The 23,693-nt window shown below is 38.7% G+C and overlaps 1 protein-coding gene and 1 non-coding gene across 29 annotated transcripts in view; both read right to left on the reverse strand.

Moving 5' to 3' along the window:
* TNIK (TRAF2 and NCK interacting kinase) overlaps positions 1-23,693 on the reverse strand; it is a 408,234-nt gene that overhangs the window by 39,925 nt on the left and 344,616 nt on the right. For 15 of the 28 annotated variants that reach the window (XM_077990083.1, XM_077990073.1, XM_077990071.1 and 12 more), the window contains 6 exons: positions 23,431-23,670; positions 21,105-21,211; positions 9,700-9,863; positions 7,041-7,138; positions 6,166-6,189; positions 452-636 (listed from right to left, as the gene is read on the reverse strand). In XM_077990083.1, the coding sequence (XP_077846209.1) occupies positions 452-636; positions 6,166-6,189; positions 7,041-7,138; positions 9,700-9,863; positions 21,105-21,211; positions 23,431-23,670 (818 nt within the window). 28 annotated transcript variants of the gene reach the window in all.
* On the reverse strand, positions 5,647-5,742 carry MIR569 (microRNA mir-569). Its single transcript, NR_032617.1, has one exon. It is a non-coding gene; the product is annotated as a microRNA mir-569 (primary transcript).

Here is a 23,693-nt window from a genome sequence, read left to right on the forward strand (position 1 = left end):
TAATGCACGCTGGCTTGTACATTTCTCCTTGCTTGTTGGTGGTAGTGTTGGTAATGAAATACATGTTTTCTGTTGTTAATTTTGATTCCTAAATGTCATTGCCCATGATTTCAGTCTTTCAGTTTTAGAGGGGAAGGCACTTATCAATGGTCTGGTTGTCGATATTGTTTGCCCTTGAGATGAAAAGAACCAACAAAGAGTCACCAAAGGACAGTCAATCCATTGGCAATGGATAAAGTGTATGCAGTCCAAAAATGCTACATATTCTAAGTGATGTGTCCATAGAGAGAGAGAATTATAGAACTATTCTCCAACAAAAACCCAAGTCCCCAAAGTCAGTTTATCTTGCCACAGACCCATATACAATCTTACATTTAACTCATATTTTTTGTCCTTTTATTTTGGAAACCTAGTCCCTTCCTTGTCTACATTTTAAAAGTAGTTCTCTTACATCAGTCTGGGTATGTCGCTGACAGCCACTGTCCCATCATGGGTCTCACTCTCTCCATCTTCCTCCTCTTCCTCACTACTTTCTGACTCCTCACTGGAGGAGGAGTAATCAGTCACCTTCTTCATTGGGCGGTTTGTTTCTTCAATCCGGAGTTCTCTTAGTTCTTTGGCTAATGCCGTCAGATCCTATGAAAGAAAAAATTTGTTCAGCATATGAATGGTAGATTTGACCAAAGCTACATCTCTCAGCAAGTCAGTGCTCCAGCTTAAGCAACGAGAAAAAAAAGCTCTATATAGAACTGTGACAAACATAGTTACTGCATGGAACTAAGAAAATGATGTTTGTAGCGTGTAGAAGCTAGAAAAGAAAGATGAAATCAATTTAAACTTTGTTCAAAACCAATAGCTAGACTGAGACTGTTCAGTTCTGAATATATATGTGTACATATGTGTATGTGCATTGTATGTATACACATATATACAAACATTGGGTTCTCATTTTGGAAAGGTGAAGCTGGTCACCCCCAGAGTTAATGGGAAAATACATGGGATTAGAAATTGTACCCCGGTATTCTGGGACTCCTGCCCAAGCCACAGTGATAGCTTTTCCCCTCTTGTGATTGCTACTGTACCAAAATCTAGCATCAGTCATAGAACAGAGCAATTCCCAAGGTTCCAGCTACTACAATGACTCATTTGGTGTGTCATCATTCCCTGGAGAATAGAGGTACCACATCAAATCATGGCCCATCCTAAAGCCTAGCGCCACTGAAATTTACAGCCACAGAACTGAATTAATCAAGAGGAACAACAACAACAACAAAAAGAGTTCTCTTCCAAAATGATAGGTGTTTCATTTTCTTTTGTTTTAAATTCCAGTCATCTGGCAGAAATCCTGGTGAAGAACACTAAAATGAATGTGCAAATACCAAAAGGAAGAGATAATTTTGAGTTTTCCATGAGTATGATGAAACCTTTAGCCTTATGGATGTGATGATGTGGTATTTAATCACCAGGCATACTGCAGGCAGTGTGCTGAATATCCGACTACCTTTTATTTTACATGCTTTCAGAGCAATGCAGAGGGAAGCAGTTCTGCAAAAGCATGGCCGCTCTAATTTGCATGGGTTAAACTGCCCATGGCACACAGCATGCAAATGAGGAAAAAGCAATTTGACATCAGTCTTACCATTTCTCCCTATATTAGTGACCCATGTGGGAATCAGAGCATTCAGTGAGAGACAGGGGATTAGGGAGAAAGAAACTCATTGAAAAATACTAAATCCCACAGTTTTCTATGGCCATATTCTCTCTTTATTTCAATCCAAAAATGTACACATCCAATTCACCTGATTGTAGGATTAGAGCAACCTGGGTGATGACATTTGATAATCTATCCTAACTGGTTAAAAGAAAAGCTGTGATAAATGTGTATAGTTAAATTATAATTTTATTTTGAGAATACAACAAGACATTATGTTTGTCTACTGCCACCTGTATGTCAGGCATTACTATTTTGGTTCACACTAGGAAAGGAAACGCTTTAGGTGTTTTACATGGTCTAGAAATTTAGGCAATTCATAGTGTTAACTGAAGGGTCATTTCTTTCTAATTTCATAGAAATCAAAGGGAAAGCAAAGTGACTTTTAAATTTGTCTTGACGACACCTGATTTGAAACCCTTAAAAAATGGAAGCTTCTAAAAATTCAACCCTTGCATTACATACAAAAACACACTTGGGTAGGGCTTTTGCACACAGGCACACTTGCACATGCCTCAATCTCAGTGAATGTATTTGCCCCATCTGTGAAAGTGAAAATAGAATTGTATTTAAAAGGCCCAACTGTGTTTAAATATAATGTATATTATAAAAAGAAGAGGAAAACCATAACATAGGTATAATTTCATGCAAATTTATTTCTGGTTTCTTTGGCAATTAGTCAAAATAAGAAAAGCTAATATCTGAATTTCAACTTTTACTTCTTATTTCCTCCTGGCAATTGTCAATGCTTATCTTTATCAAATGAAGAAGCAAGTGAAGGGTATGCTATTCTTGAGTACTTTGGGAAAATAAAGTCTAGATATTTGTTAAGGCTATGAAAGAAAACCAGTGAAATAATGAAAAATTAGATAAATTTATTTTGTATTCTGGTATCTATATATTAGGACCGTGTTAAGTCTCATCAAAGAATATAGCTAGCATTTAAAATGTTACTTGTTATTAAGAATTACATTTTATACAATTTAAAGAGAGAATATGGTTTAAAAGAGTTTATTTCCATTGTCAATAATTCTGAGTAAAATATAATACTGTTGGCTATGGTTTATTTTAATTAATGATACATTTTCCCCAGCGCTTTATTTTCCTTATCGCTGACATTTCAAAACGAGACAAAAGAAATTCTAAAAAATTAAAATTATTTTAGAAATATTTAGTCCACAGGCTACTGATTTAAAAAAACTTTCGCTTGTTAAAATGACCTACATTTTTCGAAACATTGTATTTAGAAACACTTTAAAATTCTGAACTGCTTAATAATTTTGCTTTTAATTATAATTTTTTGCTTCTGTGTTATTAAAAAGCTCTCTGCCCTGAAACATTAGAAATAACTGAAAATTTCCTTTAATTGTTAACAGTTTGGAGGCGAGACATATACAAGAATCCCTTTGAAAAGGTAAAAATAATGAGTAATTCAAAAGTAATACCTGTAGTCAAAGAAAATTAATCTTCCATTGCTGAGAACCTATGTGTTCAGCTGAAGTTTTGTTTCTTATCCATCCAGTATTGAAAAATTTATAATAGCAAAGTTATAGGAAATAAACACAATCTAATATTAACACCATTGGGTTCAATTCCATTTTCATATATTTTATTCTTAGACAATACAAATTTCCCCATATAACGAGCTTTCATGGTAATTTATTACTTGGCTGTCTCAAGCCTGGAGCTAAAAAGTATTTAAAAAACAAAATAAAAGTGCTATTTAGCATGAAAATGTTTGAGAATATATAGCTAAAAAAGAAATATGGCAAAATGGTAAGAATTTTTGACTACAGAGTAAATGTGAAGATAGCTAAGAGGCTTATTTAACAGTTTTTAGAATCAACTAGATATAATTTTTCATTCAACAAAGGTTGTTTAACGATTATGCACACGTTGACTAGAAAGGTGCTCTTTTAGGTCCCTTTTTAGAAACAACATAGTTTAGTCAAATATTAGTTCAATTTTTGAACTATTTTGTTTAAATTTTTTTAGCTGGTTTTTTTTCTCTTTGTATTAAACTATTTTCTTTTTAGGAACTCTAAAGATATGACATTGGGCAAGCCACTTAGTTTCAATATCCTCATCTGAGAGAAAAGGGGGTTGAACCCTTAGTTATTGCTCAAATTCCATCCAATCTAAATTGATGTGCTCTGAAATGTTTGATTCCCACATATTAATTAAAAAAAAGTGGTAAAAACAGTGTTTTCTTATGCATATAATCTTTGTGAGACATATTTAATTGTGCCAACAAAAAAGGAACATTTATTTTCAGACTATATTAAATAATTAGACTATGCTGCAAAAATCTCATATTCCATTAGAAAGAAATGTCAAATTAATGTACACTCCCACAAATTAATTTTTACAAAAAGTTAAATCACTAGCAATAACAAGCAACAATATTTCAAAAATGATTTTTAGGTTTTTCATTTCAATCCCAGTTATCTAAATTGTAAAACCGGTCAGTGCGAGGAAAGCCCTACCAAAACCTATGAATGGAGAAGGGAGAAAGGTGTGGTTCAAAGTTTCTCAATTATGGCACTGTTGACATTTTGGGCCAGATAATTCTTTATTGTAGGGAGCTCTCTGTGCACCATAGGATGTTTGGCAGCGCCCCTCTGCTCTATCCACAAGACACCAGTACCACTGCCTCCCACTCTGAAGCTGTGACAACCAAAACCGGCTCCAGATTTTGCCAAATGTCTCCTAAGGGAAGAGGAGTGGAGGAATCAGCCCTGGTTGAGAGCCACTGGGTTAGGTAGAACCGCTTTATTGTAGTGGTTTGGATCAGTGATACTCAAGAGATTGGGATAGGGCTTTTCTAACCATACATAGCTCCAGAGATTTTAGTAAGCAGGTCACACCCCCTCAATTATTTGTAATTACTTATACTTCCATTGCCCCCTTTCATCTCTGTCCAGTGCAATGCAGTACACCAAAAATTAGTAGAGCAATTTTTCAAAGCCTAAAATATTCTCGGTTAACCAGATGAAATCTGTGAGAGCCTTTTCCTTAATGAAAGCCCCTCCAAGCCAATTTCTGAACTCATGTATTTCCTCTTGAGTTGTGCATATGCACAACTGTTTTATTGAGAACTGTAGCGCCAGAACTTCATTGTCTTTCTTTACCTGTTCTGGGAGAAAAACTGACAAAAGTTGTGATAATCCCTGTCCTTCTCGCTATTATGAGAGAGGGGCAAGCAAGGCCATGGCACAGAGCAATTAAAAACACACTCCCCTCTTCCCTTTCTGTAAATGCCATCCACACACTGCAAACATGCAGAGTCTCATTCTTTTATAAGCAACAATCCTTCAACTATGATTATAACTGTCTCAGTCACTCTGGGTGGTGAGGTGGCCATAAGTCTGAAAAAGTGAAGCTCTTTGGTGAAGACCAGATGCATGGAAACATGCTTCTCCCACCTGCCAAAATAACTCCATGCCTCTGGCCCAAACCTTAATCAAACCCTTGGCTTTCCGCAGCATGTTACACATCATAAAATGCTTTCACAAACATTACCTTAAATGATCCTACACAATCTTGTAAGTGGGATGGGGAGGTGTTTTTATTCTCATTTTACAGATGAGGAAACTCTGGCCCAGAGAGGTTATGAGACTAGTTTCAGCCAGTTATTTACTGGGGGAGCCAAGATTTGAATGCAGCTTGCTGACCTCAAAGCCAGTGCTTTTTCCACGTAATTTTCACAAAAGTAGTGCTCAGCAGAACGACAGCTTTAAAGCCATGATGGTAGTCTTTAGATTCCATGCATTTAGGACTCTCTGCAAGGCCTGGACCTTAAAAAAACAAATTCTACTCTGCTGTATTCATGCAGGTCTGACAAATAGCAGTAAAGCAGTCATCCTTCTTAGCAAGCTACCTACGACTGACAAAGCCATATATTTTTCTAATGGAAAACGTCTCCACAGATAAGGAAATAAAGTCACTTAACTTTCCAGGATTCATTAACTAAAGCTGATGTTGCTGCTGATGCTGTTGTTAATGTCCCACAAAATTAATCTAACAATACCTACTTACTCCTTGTTCACAAATCACACACACTAAATTTGGAGTGCCCTAGAATGATATCTCTTTTCTTGTTAGTAAAACTGCTGAGAGCCATTCCCTAGCAAGGCTGGCTAGTACAGGTTTGCTATTGGAAGATAATGGAAGGAGAAACTGCCATTAATAAAGCATGAATACTTGTCATTAGCCAGACTGGAACATTGGAAAAGTGACATTTTAGCTTAGAAGGAAGGTCTTGGAAGCTATATGGGTAGGTCTGAGGGTCTTAAAACTGGCTTCCATTTGAAGGGGCTCTCCTCCCAGCAGATTGCTGCAAACCTCCTCCCAGCAGATTGCTCCCACTGGCCACCTTTCTGAATGTCGACATTAGGAAACAAGTTTAATATTTACATTTTGTGAAAGCATGACCAAGAAAAAGTAATACTAACCTCATCTATAGCTTTTTTATAGCTCTGAAATGAGAGGAACCCAATCCAGAAGAATCCACAGAAGGAGGAAAAGCCAGCAGAAAGGCAGCAGATTAGACACAAAATTGGAATTGTTAGTACGCAACTGATAAATACAAAAGGGCGAAGAGAATGTCAACCCAGGATGATGCAAATCCCTTCATTATTACTCTCAGTATACGTCCTTACTTTAAGGTGTTAAAAAAGAATAAACCAAAAAGCTTCACGTTCATTTCACAGAAAAGATTCTCAAGAGATTTAAATAGAAAAAGTAGATAGTAATTCAACCCAAATTAATTTTCAACTTTCAAATTTCAGCCTCCATACTCCTCTTTAAGACTACTTGGGGGTTTATCATGTTACAGCAGTGAAGCTGAATATTAAGTTGTTAGGACACCTGTTGGACACTGCTTAATAAGTTTGGTCCAGAAAAATATTGTCCTGGAGGTATGAAAAATAGCAGAAAAACTGTAATATTAATTCATGTGGAAAATAATATGGGGAAAGGGTAGAAGAGATTAGAGAAATTCACAGAAAGTACCCAAGCCTCTTTAACTTCTTTCTTTTTTGCCAAAATTGCTGAGTAGAAATTATGGAATGATAGAAGTTATTTCTCCTCCTGTTGTATAGTTAAAGGACTGCTAATGATCAGCAAATAGCCAAAGGCAGAGGAGGCAATCCAAGATCTCTTCAGTTCTTTCCTAATCAAGGATGACTTTCTGCTGGATGTTTCTAGCATCTGTTCTTACTAATCTTGACAATTTTTGTTCGTATCATGAGTGTATCCCCAACTACTTAATCCTGTGGGTTCTCTGGTAAATTAAGAGTTCAAAACTCTTGGAGAGAAATGCACTCACAGCTGGTCGACTGGGCCGGGTAATGTCCCTGGATTCTTCTGGTTTCACCTTGGCAGGCTCATGGGGGAGTACAGGTGATCCTTCTGACTTACTGTTGGCTAGAGGGAAAAACAGAGGACCAAGAAAGAGATGGCCATCAAAAAGTGCTGGCTCAGGTTCTGAATGAATCATCTGTGATGTGTCATCACATTGAGATTACTCAGTGGACACGTCATTCGCTTAGGCAAATCCTCAAGCACATCCATGAAAAATATAATGTTCAGGCAAACACATTTAGGTTTGTCACCTGGAAATCACTAGTAACAATTAAAAAAAAAAAAACTGTAGCAAGTACCATCACCACTAGAGCACTTCTTATGTGTCAGGCATAGTGCTAAATGCTTTCTATGTCAATTATCTCATATAATCCTCACTCCAACCCAATGATGTGGCACTATTTTCCTATTTTACAGAACACAGATTTACAAAGATGACACGACTGTCCTGAGGTCACACTGAAATTATACACAGAGCTGGAGTTCTGATTTCTGAAAGTCCTATTCTCAGTCACTATGCTAAATGAGCCTCTAAGGTTCTATGCTTGTTTTCTTCTTTTATCATCTGTCCAATCAGGATAGGTTATTTTGTTGAAATTTTGTGTGGAAAAAAAAAAGAAACTTATTTTATTTGGTGGGACGGTTTTTAATTAGGGATGGGAGTGGTCTCAGCCATTTAAAAATAAAAGAATGAGGTGAGGGCAGGAAGGAGGTTGTTACAGGAGAAGGGCCCTAGACTGGAGGTACAGAGCAAGGCGGACCCCGACAGCTGCAGAGTGAATAGCCTCTCTGCGGTCTAGGAGCTTACAGATAGAGAAGATGTAATTTAGGGTAAGAGAGGTTGTTTTTATTTTTTAAAAAGTAGTCTTTCTTGGGCAGGGACATACTGGGGATACAAGAGTGCTTTTAATCCAGAAGAATAAAGGGCTGAAGGAAATAAAAAGTAAGCCTGAACTAGATCACAGAATTAAAATGGTATGTGTTTAAGTTTGGTTTACTTAAACATTTGCTCTAAGAATATGAAGTTGTCTATAAATAGAAAAAAGGTAAGAGAATGGCTGTTTTCTTTCTTTCCTTTATGTTTTCTAGAGATAGGGCTCTGTCACCCAGCCTGGAGTACAGTGGGGCCATCATAGCTCACTGCAGACTTGAACTCCTGAGCTTAAGCAATTCTTCCACCTCGGCCTTCCGCGTACCTAGGACTACAGGCATAAGCCACTACACCTGGTAGTTTTCTAAGTTAAGGAAATTTATATTTGGATCAAGGCAACAAAGACATACAGTAAGTACCTCTGAGATGTGCCACTGATCAGAAGAATGCATATAGAGGCAGCTCTTGACCAGTCCGTATCCCAATTCAGAGATATGAACATCAATCACATGTTAGATACCAAGCTTTTTAAAATGGAAATACAGTGATTTATTTAAAACCCTGAAAGGGTAGTATTAGGAGATAAACTAAGAGTATTAGGAGGTGGTATGTAATAAAGAGTCTAAGAAAGAAAGAAGAAATGAAGGTTCTCATCAGGCTTTCATCAGACAGAGAAACTTGTAAGTACGTTAATGTTTGTCACATTGCAATTAAAGTACTGGTCCTTCACGTGGAAGCAAAATTATCTTCTGAAGAAGTTGATTCAAAAAGAGTGAATTTTAGCTAGCTAGAAACAATGTATTCTTATGTATCATCACCTGGACAATAATAATGTTTTTCATAGGCTTCCCCATTAATGGAAATTAAACAATGATGAATAATTTGAATTAAATATTTAGAGAGACTAATTTTCACCTAATAGGAATAACCAGAGGAGTCTTTTTTTTTTTTTTTTTTTAGATGGAGTTTCATTCTTGTTGCCCAGGCTGGAGTGCAATGGCGTGATCTTGGTTCACCGCAACCTCCGCCTCCTGGGTTCAAGCGATTCTCCTGCCTCAGCCTCCCAAGTAGCTGAAATTACAGGCATGTGCCACCACGCCCGGCTAAGTTTTTGTATTTTTAGTATCGATGGGGTTTCTCCATATTGGTCAGGCTGGTCTTGGAACTCCCGACCTTAGGTGATCTGCCTGCCTTGGCTTCCCAATGTGCTGGGATTACAGGCGTGAGCCACCGCGCCCAGCCTAAATATGTTTTTTAAGTAAAAGATTTTATTCCTTCCTTCAAGTGTATTCTACATCAGTCTTCATTGAATTTCATTTTGAGAAATACATGGTATTCTGAACTGTGCTTATGAACTATGTTCAGAATACTAAACAGGACAATTGGTGCAATGGGTACAGGACATTTGCGGGTACTTGAAACTCTGAAAACTGGCAATCAAACAGAAACAGGAATTCAGGTGACTGGTAAGTGACTGTATTTTCAAGTAAGTCTGATATTTGGTGATCTCCCTGGAAAACACTGGTATCTGACATAAGAAAGGATTTTGTCCATACTGATGGCACACACACAATTAGGGACAGTGGCCCACTCCCCTGAGGAGACTGAGGTTGAGAGCAGTTGAGGGGCTCTTCAGGATCACCCAGTGGTGGCCATGCCTGGACTAGAGTCAGGAAGTAACTAACCTTTCTTTCCCCGTCCACAGCTTTCCTCCCAGGCAGTATTGCCAGGTAAAGGTAAGAGAAAGTTTTACCTCGAACTCTGGTGCGTTCACTGGATCCAGCTTGTGATCCAGGCTGGGAGCCTCCTTGGGAGCTGGGCTGGGAGCTGGGTGTGCTGGAGCTGGAGGAACTGCCACTGCTGGTCCTCTGCAAAGGACTCTCCAAAATGGGCTCAGTTCTCCGGAGATCAGGGTTGCTGTGTGAGTGGCAGAGCACACTGGTTACACAGACCTTGCCAGTTTTGCAGATCACATATCTGATAAGGTTTAATACCCAAAATATATAAGGAACTCAAACAGCTCAATAGCAAGAAAACGAATAACCCAATTAAAAATGGGGAAAGGACCTGAATAGACATTTTTTAAAACGAGACATGCACATAGTCAATAGGAATATGAAAAAAATGCTCAACATCACTAATCATCAGGGAAATGCAAATTAAAACCACAATGAGCTGAAACTAGGCCGCATAAAACTTAGAAACTAGGCCTCATAAAAAAAGAACTTAAAAAAATTAACACCACGTGGCTCTGGATAGGGTCCCACCCTGCCTCGATACGGTCCCACCCTGATAGGGTCCCACCCTGCCAATTCCGGGGGTCCCACCCTGCCTCGAAGTTCCCGGAATCAACAACTCCAGGAAAAAAACCTCATAAGGTCCTGCTCTAACCAATTAGAACAAGACACCTTGCTCAGGCCATAGACAGACCCAATTACCACGCGCCTAAAGCTTTGTTTGAATTTCGCGCCCTAAGCTGTGTTTGAACTTGTGTTTGCCTATATAAACAGCCTGTAACAAGCAGTCGGGGTCCCAGGGCCAACTTAGAGCTTGGGACCCTAGCGCGCTAGTAATAAATAACTCTCTGCTGTGAATCTCGTGTCGGTGATCCTTCGCGGCGACCCCTGCCCAGGAGGGAATCGACAGTTCGGTTCCAACAAGCCAGGCACAGTGGCCCTCACCTATAACTCCAGCACTTTGGGAGGCTGAGGTGGGAGGATCACTTGAGGCCAGGAGTTCAAGACCAGCCCAGGCAACATAGTGAGATCCCATCTCTACAAGAAATTAGCTGGGCATAGTGGCATGTGCCTGTCATTCCACTTAAATGAGAGGCTGAGGTGGGAGGCTCACTTGACCCCAGGAGATCAAGGCTGCAGTGAGCCATGATCATGCTACTGCACTCCAGCCTGGGCAACAGAGTGAGACTATGTCTCAAAAAATAAAAACATAAAAAAATTTAAAAACCTCACCAAACCACAATGAGCTATCACCTCATACCAATTAGAATGGCTATTCTAAAGACAAAAGATAATTAGTGTTGGTGAGGATGCAGAGAAGAGGGAACCCCTGTACCCTGTTGGTGAGAATGTAAAATAGTACAGCCAGTATGGAAAACAGTATGAAGGTTCTACAAAAGACTAAAAATAGAATTATCATAGGATCCAGCGATTCCACTTCTGGGTATATATCCAAAGGAAATGAAATCAGTATATTGAAGAGGTAGCTGTACTCCCGTGCTCAGTGCAGCACTATTCACAGTAGCCACAATATGGAATCAACCTAAGTGTCCACTAATGAATGAATGGATAAAGAAAATGTGATATATCTGTCTCTCAAAAAGACGAATACTACATGATCTCACGTATATGGGGAATCTACAAACACCCAACTCATAGAAACAGAGCGTAGAATGATAGTTGCCAGGGGCTCTAGGAAGGAGAGAGAATGGGAAGATGTTGGTCAAAGGTTACAGTTTCAGTTGGACAGCATGCGTAACTTTTGGAAATTTGTACACCATGTTGACTACAGATAATAATGACGTTTACTTGAAAACTGCAAAGAGAGTAGACCTTAAATGTTATCACAAAAAATGATAACTATGTGAGGTGATGGATATATTGATTAACTTGATTTTAGTAATCATTTCACAGTGTATACATATATCAAAACATCATGATGTACACTGTGTAGATATACTTTTTATTTGTCAATTATACCTCGGTAAATCTAGGGGGGACAAGATCTTGCCATTGGTAGACACAAGCATAGTCCAGTCCCCAGTGCAAGGAAATAAAAAGAGCACTTATAAGACCTTGAGAGGAAGGGCTCAACAGAAGATGATAGTCATGCCTTTCTCTGTAGATTTCCTGATCAGCTACTGGATGTGGACAGGATGAACTCTTGTTCATCACATTGAAAGTACTAGCTCTGGATGATGAATCTTCAAAGAAGGCTTTCTTGTAAACATTTTTTTCTGTGCTCATTGTAAAAAAACTTGAAAAATATTAAAAGGGAAAAAATAAGGAATTAACACATATAATCTCTGCATCAGGAAATACTCAACTATATTTTACTATTGTACTATTTACTCACTGATGCATGGAATCTACAAACATCCAACTCATAGAAACAAAGAATAGAATGAGAGTTGCTGGGTTTTTTTTTCTTTTGTATCTATAGAAGCATACTGCATATTCAGTTTTTTTTTCTTTTTTATATATGGAAGCACAGTGTATATTGTTTTGCATCTTGCTTTTTTCCCTTAACTGCATAGTGAGCATATTCTTATGCTGTGTAATAGCTTCATTAATTGTCTATTATATAGATGAGTTACCTTGACCATTTCTCGACTGTTAAATATTAAGGTGCTTCCAATACTTTGCTGTGACACATAACAGTGAGACAATAATCTCCCTGCATACATATAGCCAATCGCATTTCTATTTCCTGAGGTTAGAATTCTTTGGTGAAAAGGCGTAAGTTTAGGGTGTATGCTTGTGTGTGTGCATATGTGTGTATGAGTATATAAAGGTATGACAAGTTTTCACTGAAGTAAATGTGATGGTCCATTTCACTCTATACAAGGTTTTATGCTAAATTGTATCTCATTATTTAAGTACAGTTTTAAAAAGTTACTGAGGTAGAAGGATTTTTATTCATATTTATTTGCCATTTGTAATTTCTCTTCTGTGAATTGCTTAATTACGTCCTTTGTTCATGTAGCTTGTGGAGTCTTTGTATTTTTTTATTATCTTCTTGCAGGAAGTCTTTATATACTTAGGCTATTACCGAAGGGAAGACAGTTTTTTGATATTTATTATAAAATGCTAATTTGGCCAGGCACGGTGGCTCACGCCTGTAATCCCAGCACTTTGGGAGGCTGAGGCAGGCAGATCACGAGATCAGGAGATCGAGACCATCCTGGCTAACATGGTGAAACCCCGTCTCTACTAAAAATACAAAAAAATTAGTCGGGCGTGGTGGCAGGCGCCTGTAGTCCCAGCTGCTCGGGAGGCTGAGGCAGGAGGATGGCGTGAACCTGGGAGGTGGAGCTTGCAGTGAGCTGAGATCGTGCCACTGCAGCCTGGGAGACAGAGGAAGACTCTGTCTCAAAAAAAAAAAAAAAAAAAAAAAGGCTAATTCAAGACCAAATTTGTTGGTAGGCTACTACCCCCATTTAAAAAACATATTACCATATTTGTCTTCATATCTTTACTGCCACCAAAAAAGCAGTATTCATTCACTCAGTTACTCTATACTAGGCACTGGGTCAGGCATTTGAGATACGATAACGAACAAGACACAGCTTATGCCCTCTGTGAGCTTAGCTGGATACACACAGCCCATTTCAACATGCTTTGCCTGTGGTGAGCACAGAGCCATATGGAAGCATGAGACAGGACCACCTAGGCCAATTTTGGCCATGAGGAAAGCTGTATCGAAAGAGGGGACATCTAAGCAGTGGTAGTGGGAGGCAGCTGCTGAGGATTTTATGATTTTCTTTAAAAACAAAAAGCAGCATTCTCAAGGCTTCTATAAATCTCTTCCTTTAAAGTTTATAACTCATAGGCTTTTTAATTTTTCTGTTAGATTTACACAATGCTGGGCATGGATAATTTAGGGAGACCTGAAACTCAGAGCTCAAATCTGTTGCCATCCAGATGCTAAGAAGAGAAACATCTGATGTCAGCTTCCTCTCTGTTTCTAACATCTTCAGTTCCCCAACAGAATTTGTTAACGGTTACCATACAGCTATGATTTTAATGCTGTGAGATATTACATTAAAATGTAATTTTATGCTGTCACTTTGCCCAGTTTAAGAGTACCAAGTATGTATCAGGTACTCTGTACTGTGTTGGATGTTAGACATTTCTCCCATACATTTGGATATGACCCCTTCCTTTGAGACACTATTAGTTTAGTCTACCAATAACTCAGTCACAATGGCAACTTTATAAGCAGCAATTAAACCAAATTAATTTCTTTCTAAAAACTCAAGAATCTTGCTTTGTGGTAATGTATCTGTCAAAAACATTTGATTGAGTAGAAATAGATAGTGACTGTGGGAAAATGCAGCAGAAAACATGTAAAAATAAATATGTTCTCATGATTCATTAATTTGATCATATAAATGTAGACCCTAACAATATTATCTTTGAAACTCTTGTGGTAAAGGGTTGCTAAGTCAACTTAACTGTAAAATCAGTTGCAGAGTGATCACTTGTAAACTTAAGAAAAACTTCCAAAATTCTTGATATTTTAATGGCACTCCTTTGTGAAGTAACTATTTTTATGACAATTGTTTATATCTAATTGACTAAAATAGATTCAGCTCCATACTGGAAATACCCTTCATTTAGAAAATGTCTAAAATGATAAATGTGTAATACCTCTGAAATAATCTACATTTCAAATTTTTCATTTGTTAAAATAAAGAAACAATCTCATCTCTTTTAATTCCCAAATAGCGAATTCTTCCACACTACCCTCTTTTATTAAACAATAGTGGTCAAAAATTATTATGCATAATTAAATCCAAAAATATTTGCTCTAAAAAATGTACTGCTCACCAACTATATTACAGATTTAAGAATGATGAGCATGTTAAGGTTTCTTGGAGTTGCTCTCATTTTGTGGAACGGCAGTGTTCTTTGTATTACAAAAAGATAAAAAAAATCTCTTGAGAGGAGGGTAGCTGGTGATAAATGCTCTGAGTTTTCTTCCCTGGTAGTTGTGGTGTGGTAGCAGAATAGAGCTACTTGTTCTAATGTAGCACTCCTTTGATTATTTAGCCAAAACCTTTGTGTTAAGCACCACTTTTGTGAAACTTACTGGACCGGGATGAGGGATGGAGGAGAAGCATGGGCCACAGGGCATATAGTCAAGTTACAACATAATCATGGAGATGAGATTCATGCAGAGGAGACAATAGGGAGCATGGCAAAACTGTATGTTGTGTGTGAAAGTGACTAAGTACTGTTGGCATTTGGGGAACAATTAGTGCAGACTGGAATGGTCGACGGCAGTATTATGAAGGAGAAAGAACTTGACCGGGGTTGGAGCAGGAAGGCTGGGGAACAGTCAGAGCAGACACAAGACTGGGTTGTTTTTCCTGATGCATGTGGGTGCAGAGAGGACACCGGTCAAATCAAGTGCCAAATCTGTGTTAGGAAACACTGGGAGAGTGGAGTGATCAGAGGAAAAGGGCAAGTTGTATAACAATGGCCTTTAAAGCCTAGAGGAGAATGTGTACCTCCCACGGTACACATGAACGACTGACCAGGAGAGAGGCAGGCAGACCAGTTTAGGAGGCTGCTGCCAAGTCAGATGATGAGGCCTGGGCAGGGATGTCCCGTGTAAAAAGGAGCATGGGCATTAGCAGCAGCAGCTGGGATAAGCCTACGTCCCCAGTGGGCTCAGAGTCTCTTCCTGTGTGAAGCTAATTGGATCCCATGGGCATTAAATCCCTGACCAGAGTCTCATTAGTACAAGTTCTCCTCACCAGAGCTAACCAGTGTGGGTGCTGATCTTAATCGGTTGCTATTTTTGCTGCTGGAGACTGAAAGAAGTATTTAGTCTCTATGTTACCACACATAGAAATAGGGAAAACTTTACAATGCCTTTTCTACCTTTTCCTTTGGTAAAACATGAGTAGTTCGAGAAAATGTCATGCTGTTCACATTTTTCTCTCCTTTATTATGTATTAAATGATCTGGCCTTGGGGCTGTGAGGTCTGAGATAAATGCTCTTAAGAGGATCAATTTCAGAAGAATCCCATGAAATAAGAGATATCCCTTGTTCACATCTGAACTGAGCCTATTCAGATCCGAATGTGTAAAAACCTGAAAACATCCAAATGGATTTCTTTAAATGCTAACTTTTAGTTCAGCATTTGCCATCCTGCAGATAATGCTGCTAGGTCTATAAAACTCACAGTAAAGTGAAAATGTGGCAATTATTCCATTCAGTTGAATCATAAAAAGTCAAAACAGAAAATTGGGATTACAAAGTAATTTTGTGGCCCAAATACTTGGGCCAAGTCTTTAATTAACTGGCTGACTGCCAAATTTCACTTTATTTTGTTCTTTGATGACACAGCCAATAAGAAGAAATGAGCCATAAGAAAATAAGTTTGGGATGGGACACAGAATTAGTTTTTGAAATTAATCATTTAGTCATTGGGTTGGACTGGGTATTTCTGTCTTAATTTGAATCTTTTCATATTCAGAATGTAACTGATGAAATTTTAATTTGCTTTAAAAATAATACATATACAATGTGAAGTATGAAAGTGGCTGATTTTTAAAAATAGTATTTTAAAACGGTCAAATCAAATTTTGATTTGAACTTAACTGATCACCTTCACAGCATAAGGCATTTGTGAGTTTACATAGCAGGTGAGAATTGCCTATTGATATTGCAGTCTGAGCAATTCCCAGCTACATATGCATGAGAAGGAAGGACAAGGAACAGTTGCATGGGGTCAGGGTGACTGTGTTATCTCCCAGACTTTAGCCATCTAGGAAGGGAACTATCAGAAGCATGTGATGACACTAGTTCTAGCTCCAGAAGGGAAGTGTTTGCAATATAAATGGGTCTCATGGGACAACAACTTTGAAAAGGTAGTAAATATTGCAACATAAGGGTAAATACCAATAAGATCAAGAGGAGGTGTTAACAGACTCACTAAAGCACATGGTGAGAAAGGTGGGAACAAAATGGTGCTGTGTCAGTCAACAAATCAGGGGCTCTTTTGCCTTGGGAAAATGAGACAGCAAAGCAAGCTGCACCCAAGCTGTGCCAAACAAATTAGCACAGAATGGTGCTCAAGAATGTAGACTTTGGTGCAAGGCTATCAGAGCTCAAATCTTGGCTCTACCACTTACTACTTTTGTCACCTTGGACACATGTTAATTTCAATTTCTCCTTCTGTAAAATGATGGTGATTATAGTCAACACCTCATAGAGTTGTTATACATTTAAATTAGTAAATACATATATATGAGACGTATGTGTATGTGTGCTCCAGAGATGTTCATTAAATACAGAAATAAATTATAAATTGCCCTGAATCAGGCAGAAGGCAGGGAACTGCAGGCATTGCCCACTAACACTTTTTTGACCAACTGATGCCTGCACAGCTGTACCTGCTCAATAATGTATATAGTTAAAAAATATGTTCTCTGGTGGGGTGCGGTGGCTCACGCCTGTAATCCCAGCACTTTGGGAGGCCGAAGGCCAGCAGATCGAGATCATCCTGGCTAACATGGTGAAACCCCATCTCTACTAAAAAAAAAAAAAAATTAGCTGGGCGTGGTGGCGGGTGCCTGTAGTCCCAGCTACTTGGGAGGCTGAGGCAGAAGAATCGCCTGAACCTGGGAAGTGGAGGTTGCAGTGAGCCGAGATCACGCCACTGCACTCCAGCTTGGGTAACAGAGTGAGACTCCGTATCAAAAAAATAAAATAAAATAAAATAAAATAAAAATTCTCCATAGGGCTCTTTGGATTTGGTATGGTGCCTACCAACAGTGGAAGAGTGACATAATAGGGAGTTATTTTGGGGAGAAGGAATGATATTCAAAATAGTAAAAGCTTTATTTTTGTCCTCAAGTTACAGGTACACCCTTGCATACTGATGATTTTAATTCAAGAGTCTTCTCTTCAGGGTACTAAGTAGTTTACTGATTTAAACATATTGTGTCCCAAATTATCAAAAAACATCACACATTCTGCAGTTACTATAAAACATCTTGCACCTAGTAACTTGAGTTCATTACTACTAAGTGCAGGAAGCAAAAACTGAGCTTCTTAACCATTAGGCTCTGCCTTGTTTTTCTTTGTTTTAAAAATTGATTTAGCACAACAGTGGTTTATTTCTCAGTCACATCATAATATACACAGGTAGAACTGGTCTCCTTTGATGGTTCTCTAAGATCTCCTTTGATGGTTCTCTAAGTGGTGACTTGGGGGTCCAGGTTCCTTTTGGGTTGAGACATGTTACCTTAAACATATGGTCCCTAAGTTTGCCACAGAAGAGAGAGGTCTGCCTCTTTTAGTTAATTCACATATTTACTTCAAAGCAAAATAAGAAAGTGACGCAAGAAATACAATTTTGCCCCTACTGGTACCCGCAGTCCCAAAGAGCAGCAGGTATATTATGACCCCTTGGCCCTAGAGTCAGGCAGTTTTGGTTTGAGTCACTGGATCCCAGGGCCACATGCAGCTTCAGTATGTATTTGCTGAATTTAGCAAATGAATTAAAAAATGATAGTAACAAAACATCCTGAATCTGTCCTTTATTAGCTGTGTAATTTTTACTGGAATCCATTTTAACTTTGCTAATTTTCTAGTCACCCTTGGGAATCACTTCAAAGAAAAGACTAGGAGGAAAAACAGAATATTGACCAAGTACAGGAAAGTGTAGAAGCACTGTAAAGGACAGGTTATTTAAAAGCAACACCTGTTAAAGAGACTATATGGATGGGTGGTCATCTGACAAATGGCACGAAAAGAACTATAAGGACTTCATTAGGACCAGCAGACAGTAGGAGAGGTCTGTGTCACAGTAATGGCCCCTGGCAAATCACATCTCCCAGTGTCCCTGCCCCGGTGGAGTTCCTTTCCATACTGACTCAGGGCTTAGCCAAGTGACTTGTGATGGCTAATGGGTTATCAGCAAAGATGATGCAAGCAAAGGCTTCAAAAGTATTTGTGCATTGGAACTTTCTCTCTTGAAATGCTCTTCTGAAGTCACAAAAGGGTAAAGAAGCCCAGAATGAAAGACCACGTGGAGCAAGAGGTGCAGCGGACCCATCTGCTCAGTGCAACTGCAAGAGTGAGCCCAGGTGAGAGCAGCATAACTCCTTAGGCAACCCACAGCATCGTGAGAAATATTAAACTGTTATTTTTTCAGGTCACTCAACTTGTGATTATATTGTGCAGCAAAGGTGAACTAAAGATATGGCTCTCACAGTAAATAAACCAAATCGTAAAGCTTTTAAACATGCAATCCAATCTAGAGCCGCAAATCTGATTTACATCTTAAATGTTGGTCACATGGAGATACATGATAGCATAAAAAGGGGTGTTCTATAGGACTGTCCTACATGCAAAGAAGAGGTTTCTTCACCCCCGACCCCCAATCTCTGACTTTCATTGTAGGTGAGTAACTATGACCTCTTAGCTCACTTCATCCCTTCCTCTCTAAGTAGAAAAATGTTAGCTGTCTCTCACAAAGTCAGCATTCTTTGGATAAAGTATAATATGCAAGTGGCTCCAAGAGGAAAGGCTCATTATTTTGTAAGCCACTGACCATCAAATACCAATTACCTTAGGCCTTAATGTCATTAAAATAGCACTTCAGAGGGAATGAAAACGGCTTTTTATTTGACTATACAATGGTAATTTTCTCTCTTTTTGGTTGACAGAAGCAAAAATACTTAAAGTTGAAATAATACTTTATCTAAAGAAACTAAAATTCTAAGCAACTGATCCAATGAACAGAGCCCCAGGGGCAGGGTTCAAAGGAAGCAGCAGCACTGATAATTGGGGATTTATCACTGCTTGAAGAGGGGCACTGATAAAGTTCAGGCTGGCAATCCAGCACTAACGTGCCTTTGGCTGCCTGGTCACAGTGGCTGTAGTCTTCCTCAGTGCTGCTTAGCTGCTTAGCAACACGAGCTCAGTGTGAATCTGACAAGTCACTGGAAAACAATGGCTCATTCAGAGCCTCTTGCAATTGGTAATTCCACACAGAATGGGCTAGCATCTTTGCCCTAAAGGGATTCGTGTTCTTAGTATAGTTTCATGTTATTGCTGGGCTGACACCTTCCCTAAGGCTTTTCACTTGAAGAGGAAAATTAAAGCTTTATGATTTAAAGCATTCCATATTTTAAAGTATGTGCATGTAATCATAAGCTTCATTTCCAGTCATTCTCTCTTACTAGCAAAGGAGGGTCCTTTTATTATGAACACAATGAAGAAGAAAACAGCCTGCCCAATCACATCCTTTTTATAGCCTCAGCAGAGGCCATTTGCTATTTCAGTTGATCCTAAAAAGTGATGTATTCATCATGAAAAATCTGAGGGAAGCTTGATGAACTATAACAGCAAACAGCATCTGTTACCACAAAAAATCTGTTCAGACACTGTAAAGATACTATTTACTTTCCAGCTTCTTGAGACCTCTACACCAACCAGTGGAAGTGGATGCAACTTCCTGACTATAGGAATGTGCATTATTGATAGGAAATTCTCGAAGGAGAACACAGCAAGAGTGGAAGCATAACTGTATCTCAGTGACATTCGTAATGCCAAAGAGGCAACTTCCTCATAAGAGCTAGTTCTTCTATAGCTGCCAAGCTAGAGAAGCTCTGAAGATGGTCACTATTTCCGTGGTAATTGCTTTGTAATGTCTCAGTGGTTTCCAGGGCATGGTTCTTGAACTGATGCTAAAAATCACCTCAAAAGAGGCCATAACAGGTCATTTTGTTCTGTTGACTCTATAAAGTGGTCTCTGAAGTAATGGTTTAGGGCACTGCAACCAGATTGATATTTGTTTTTTTTTGTTTTTTTTTTTTTTTTTGAGACGGAGTCTCGCTCTGGCGCCCAGGCTGGAGTGCAGTGGCCAGATCTCAGCTCACTGCAAGCTCCGCCTCCCGGGTTCACGCCATTCTCCTGCCTCAGCCTCCCGAGTAGTTGGGACTACAGGCGCCCGCCACCACGCCCGGCTAGTTTTCTGTATTTTTTAGTAGAGACGGGGTTTCACCGTGTTAGCCAGGATGGTCTCGATCTCTTGACCTCATGATCCGCCCGTCTCAGCCTCCCAAAGTGCTGGGATTACAGGCTTGAGCCACCGTGCCCGGCCCAGATTGATATTTGTAATTTTACTCTCAGATTTTAAAAACTGTCAGCTAAGGTACATCTGATTGGTTTCTGGGTTGCCCCATTAATTCATGAGCCCCCCACTGAATACTGATTTCTCTGAAAAGCTACTGAAGAAATAAAAGGCATGTGTTCTGGACCATCAACATTTATAGTGCACGTGGAAAGTCAACATGCCTCTGAAGTGAAAAAAGAACACAGACATTTCTAGGAAAGCAATAATGACAATGGTGGGTAGGAGTTTTTTCTTTTACCTTAACCACCTTCCTTCCTTACCTTGCTCTGATGGGTTGAGATCCTAGTCTGGGTCCCAGAGCACTACCATTCCCAGGAGAATTCTTTCTGGCTAATGCTGGGGATATAGAAGTTGTTCTTTGAGGCACCTGGAAGAAACCAGAATTCAGAAATAGTTTCCATAAAGTAGCTTCCATAGCCTATTGTCAGAAAATCCTTCTTTCCAATGATTTGCCACAAGCCACAGAATCTATCTGAAACAGTAAAGAACTATCTTTCATTCATTCCTCAAAGAAATATTAAACTCCCTAAACAAAATCAAACAAAGGTCTACTGGCAAAAAACAATGAGCAAATTTGGGAACCATTAAAGAGGGTCATCCTCAATCTTAAAAACAAATTTAAAGATAGGTAAAACTAACAATTTTGATACACTGAGCTAAAAATAACTGACCTCTCTTGGTTGGGCAAAAGTGGTAAATACCAGGAATCTCTTTAGGGTATCATTAACTCGTTGGAAGTTGCATCAGCTAAGAGCCACCCAGATGAAGCAAGTTCCATTTTTAGCTTACATCACAATAAACAGATAAGGAAATAATGAAATCTGGTGAGAAACTAGAATATCAGGATAGAGCTTAGGACATAAGTCATATGTTGGTGAGCTCAGAGAACCTACCACAATAGATCCTGAATGTTTCTACTTTCTACTTGATTTGCAATTACGTACTAAAACCAAAAACCAAAAGCACTGTGTTTTGGTCAATGAGTGAACATAATAGAACATAATACAAAGCAGAATTAATACTGAAAATACTGGAAGGATCTTCAAAAAGGCTGTGTAAATACCAGTAAGACTGGAGGAAAATGTATTATCTTATCTGGAAGCAACCTAAGGTAGAATTGAAGTACGTCCCAATTTATAAAACAGACATTTAAAAAATGAAATTAAATATTTTAAGTCTACTAAAGGAGTTCATTATTTAAAAGAATCATATGAATCCTAGTATAGAAAATTACTTTCAGTGTAAAGTGTCATCCTTTGTTTTGAAAATTTAATTTTTATTCATTTTAACATCAAGATGAGTCAGTGCAGTAAAGCAGAATGACCAAATCAATGCTACCACTTGTTCAAATTAAATATTACTATTCCTATTACTATTTTTTCTTTTCCTTACCATAAATATAATTGGTTGTAGAGACAAAAGAGCCTAACATATTCTTAAACCTAAGTTTTGAATTCATCTAAAATTTTCTTTCAGCTTCATGCCTGTGTGCCTGCATATTTTTAGAGAGTGGAACCAATAAATTCAGTTTTCCACTTTTCCATCTATTGTGTCTGCTCCTTTGCCCACCTTATTTTTTTATACTGATTTTTGCTCCCTATTTACCTTTTTTTTTTTTCTGATGACATTTCTGCTACCACAAAGAATCTCAAAAAATTATCAGCTATTTTTATCTTCAAAATAATGGGACTCTTGTTATAATATCCTTTTAAGAGGAAGATGAAAAAATGTATTTGTAAATCATTCAGTAGAAGTTTCTTTTTCTTCTGGAATTAACAGTGGCATTTTCTGCAAATTGTGGAACATTCTACTTGTCACAGCCTCTATGCTAAGCTCAGGAAAAGGGGGATTCCTGAATCAGGAAAAATCTGATGCAAAAAATGTCTCTAGTATTTTGAAATACTTCCAGGTTGTTTGTAGCTAGATGCAGACAGCCACATTCTAGAACATTTCTTGGAATGAGTAATGACTTGGTAGAGGAAAACAAAGAACCCAGACTTGGGGCTGTTCTGTCCAGTGGAATGGCTGGTCATTTTACCCTAAAGTTTTTCCTCAGTAGTTAATTAAAGATGGAAATAAATTACAACTTGGCCTAGAAAGAGCTTTCCTTAAAATGGGGCCAACTAAAATATCCTAAGAATAATACTATCTTCTGAACCCCTGAAATCTGGCTTCACTTTTGTGTTGTTAAAAATAGGAATACATGAATTTTCTACTTTTTATCTGGAAGTTTTCAATTGTCTTGATGTAGATTCAGTCATCAATGAAATATCCATTACTTCATTTGTTAATATAGACAGCAAAATAACAGTTTGGAATACTTGGGGTTGAGAGTTCTAACTTTGGATGTAGGATCTGTGCTTCAATCTACCTCACTTCAGTTTTCTTGTGGGGGAAATAAAGGTCAGACATGGTAAATGACAATCCAAGTCATAGCCAGGGAATGAAGAGGGACCAAAACAAACATGAGAAGGGAAAGTGCTTTGGCATGATCACATTCTCCACTACTACGAAAGGTCTGGAATAGTGGTAATAATAACCATCAGTGATGCTCATGATTAAACAAAACACCCCAGTAAATACTACCTTTGGTGGAATGTCTTCTTCCTGTCGTAACCAAGAGCTTCGGTCAAACTTTTCAATGCGAGTGGGGAGAGGAGGGTTTTCAGAGGTGGGATCTGAGTTCTGGCGTGGCATCTCCACGCGGTGAGAGGTCACGTTCAGAGCCTCCTGAAACCCAGAGAGGCCCTTTGTGGGCTGCTCGTGCACTGACTGGGAGGCAGTCAAGGCAGGTCCCTGGGATTTTACAGCTACCAGATGTGGGATCTAAGCATCAAAACAACATGAAA

The sequence above is a fragment of the Macaca mulatta genome, chromosome 2 (assembly GCF_049350105.2).
Source record: "Macaca mulatta isolate MMU2019108-1 chromosome 2, T2T-MMU8v2.0, whole genome shotgun sequence".
NCBI lineage: Eukaryota > Metazoa > Chordata > Mammalia > Primates > Cercopithecidae > Macaca > Macaca mulatta.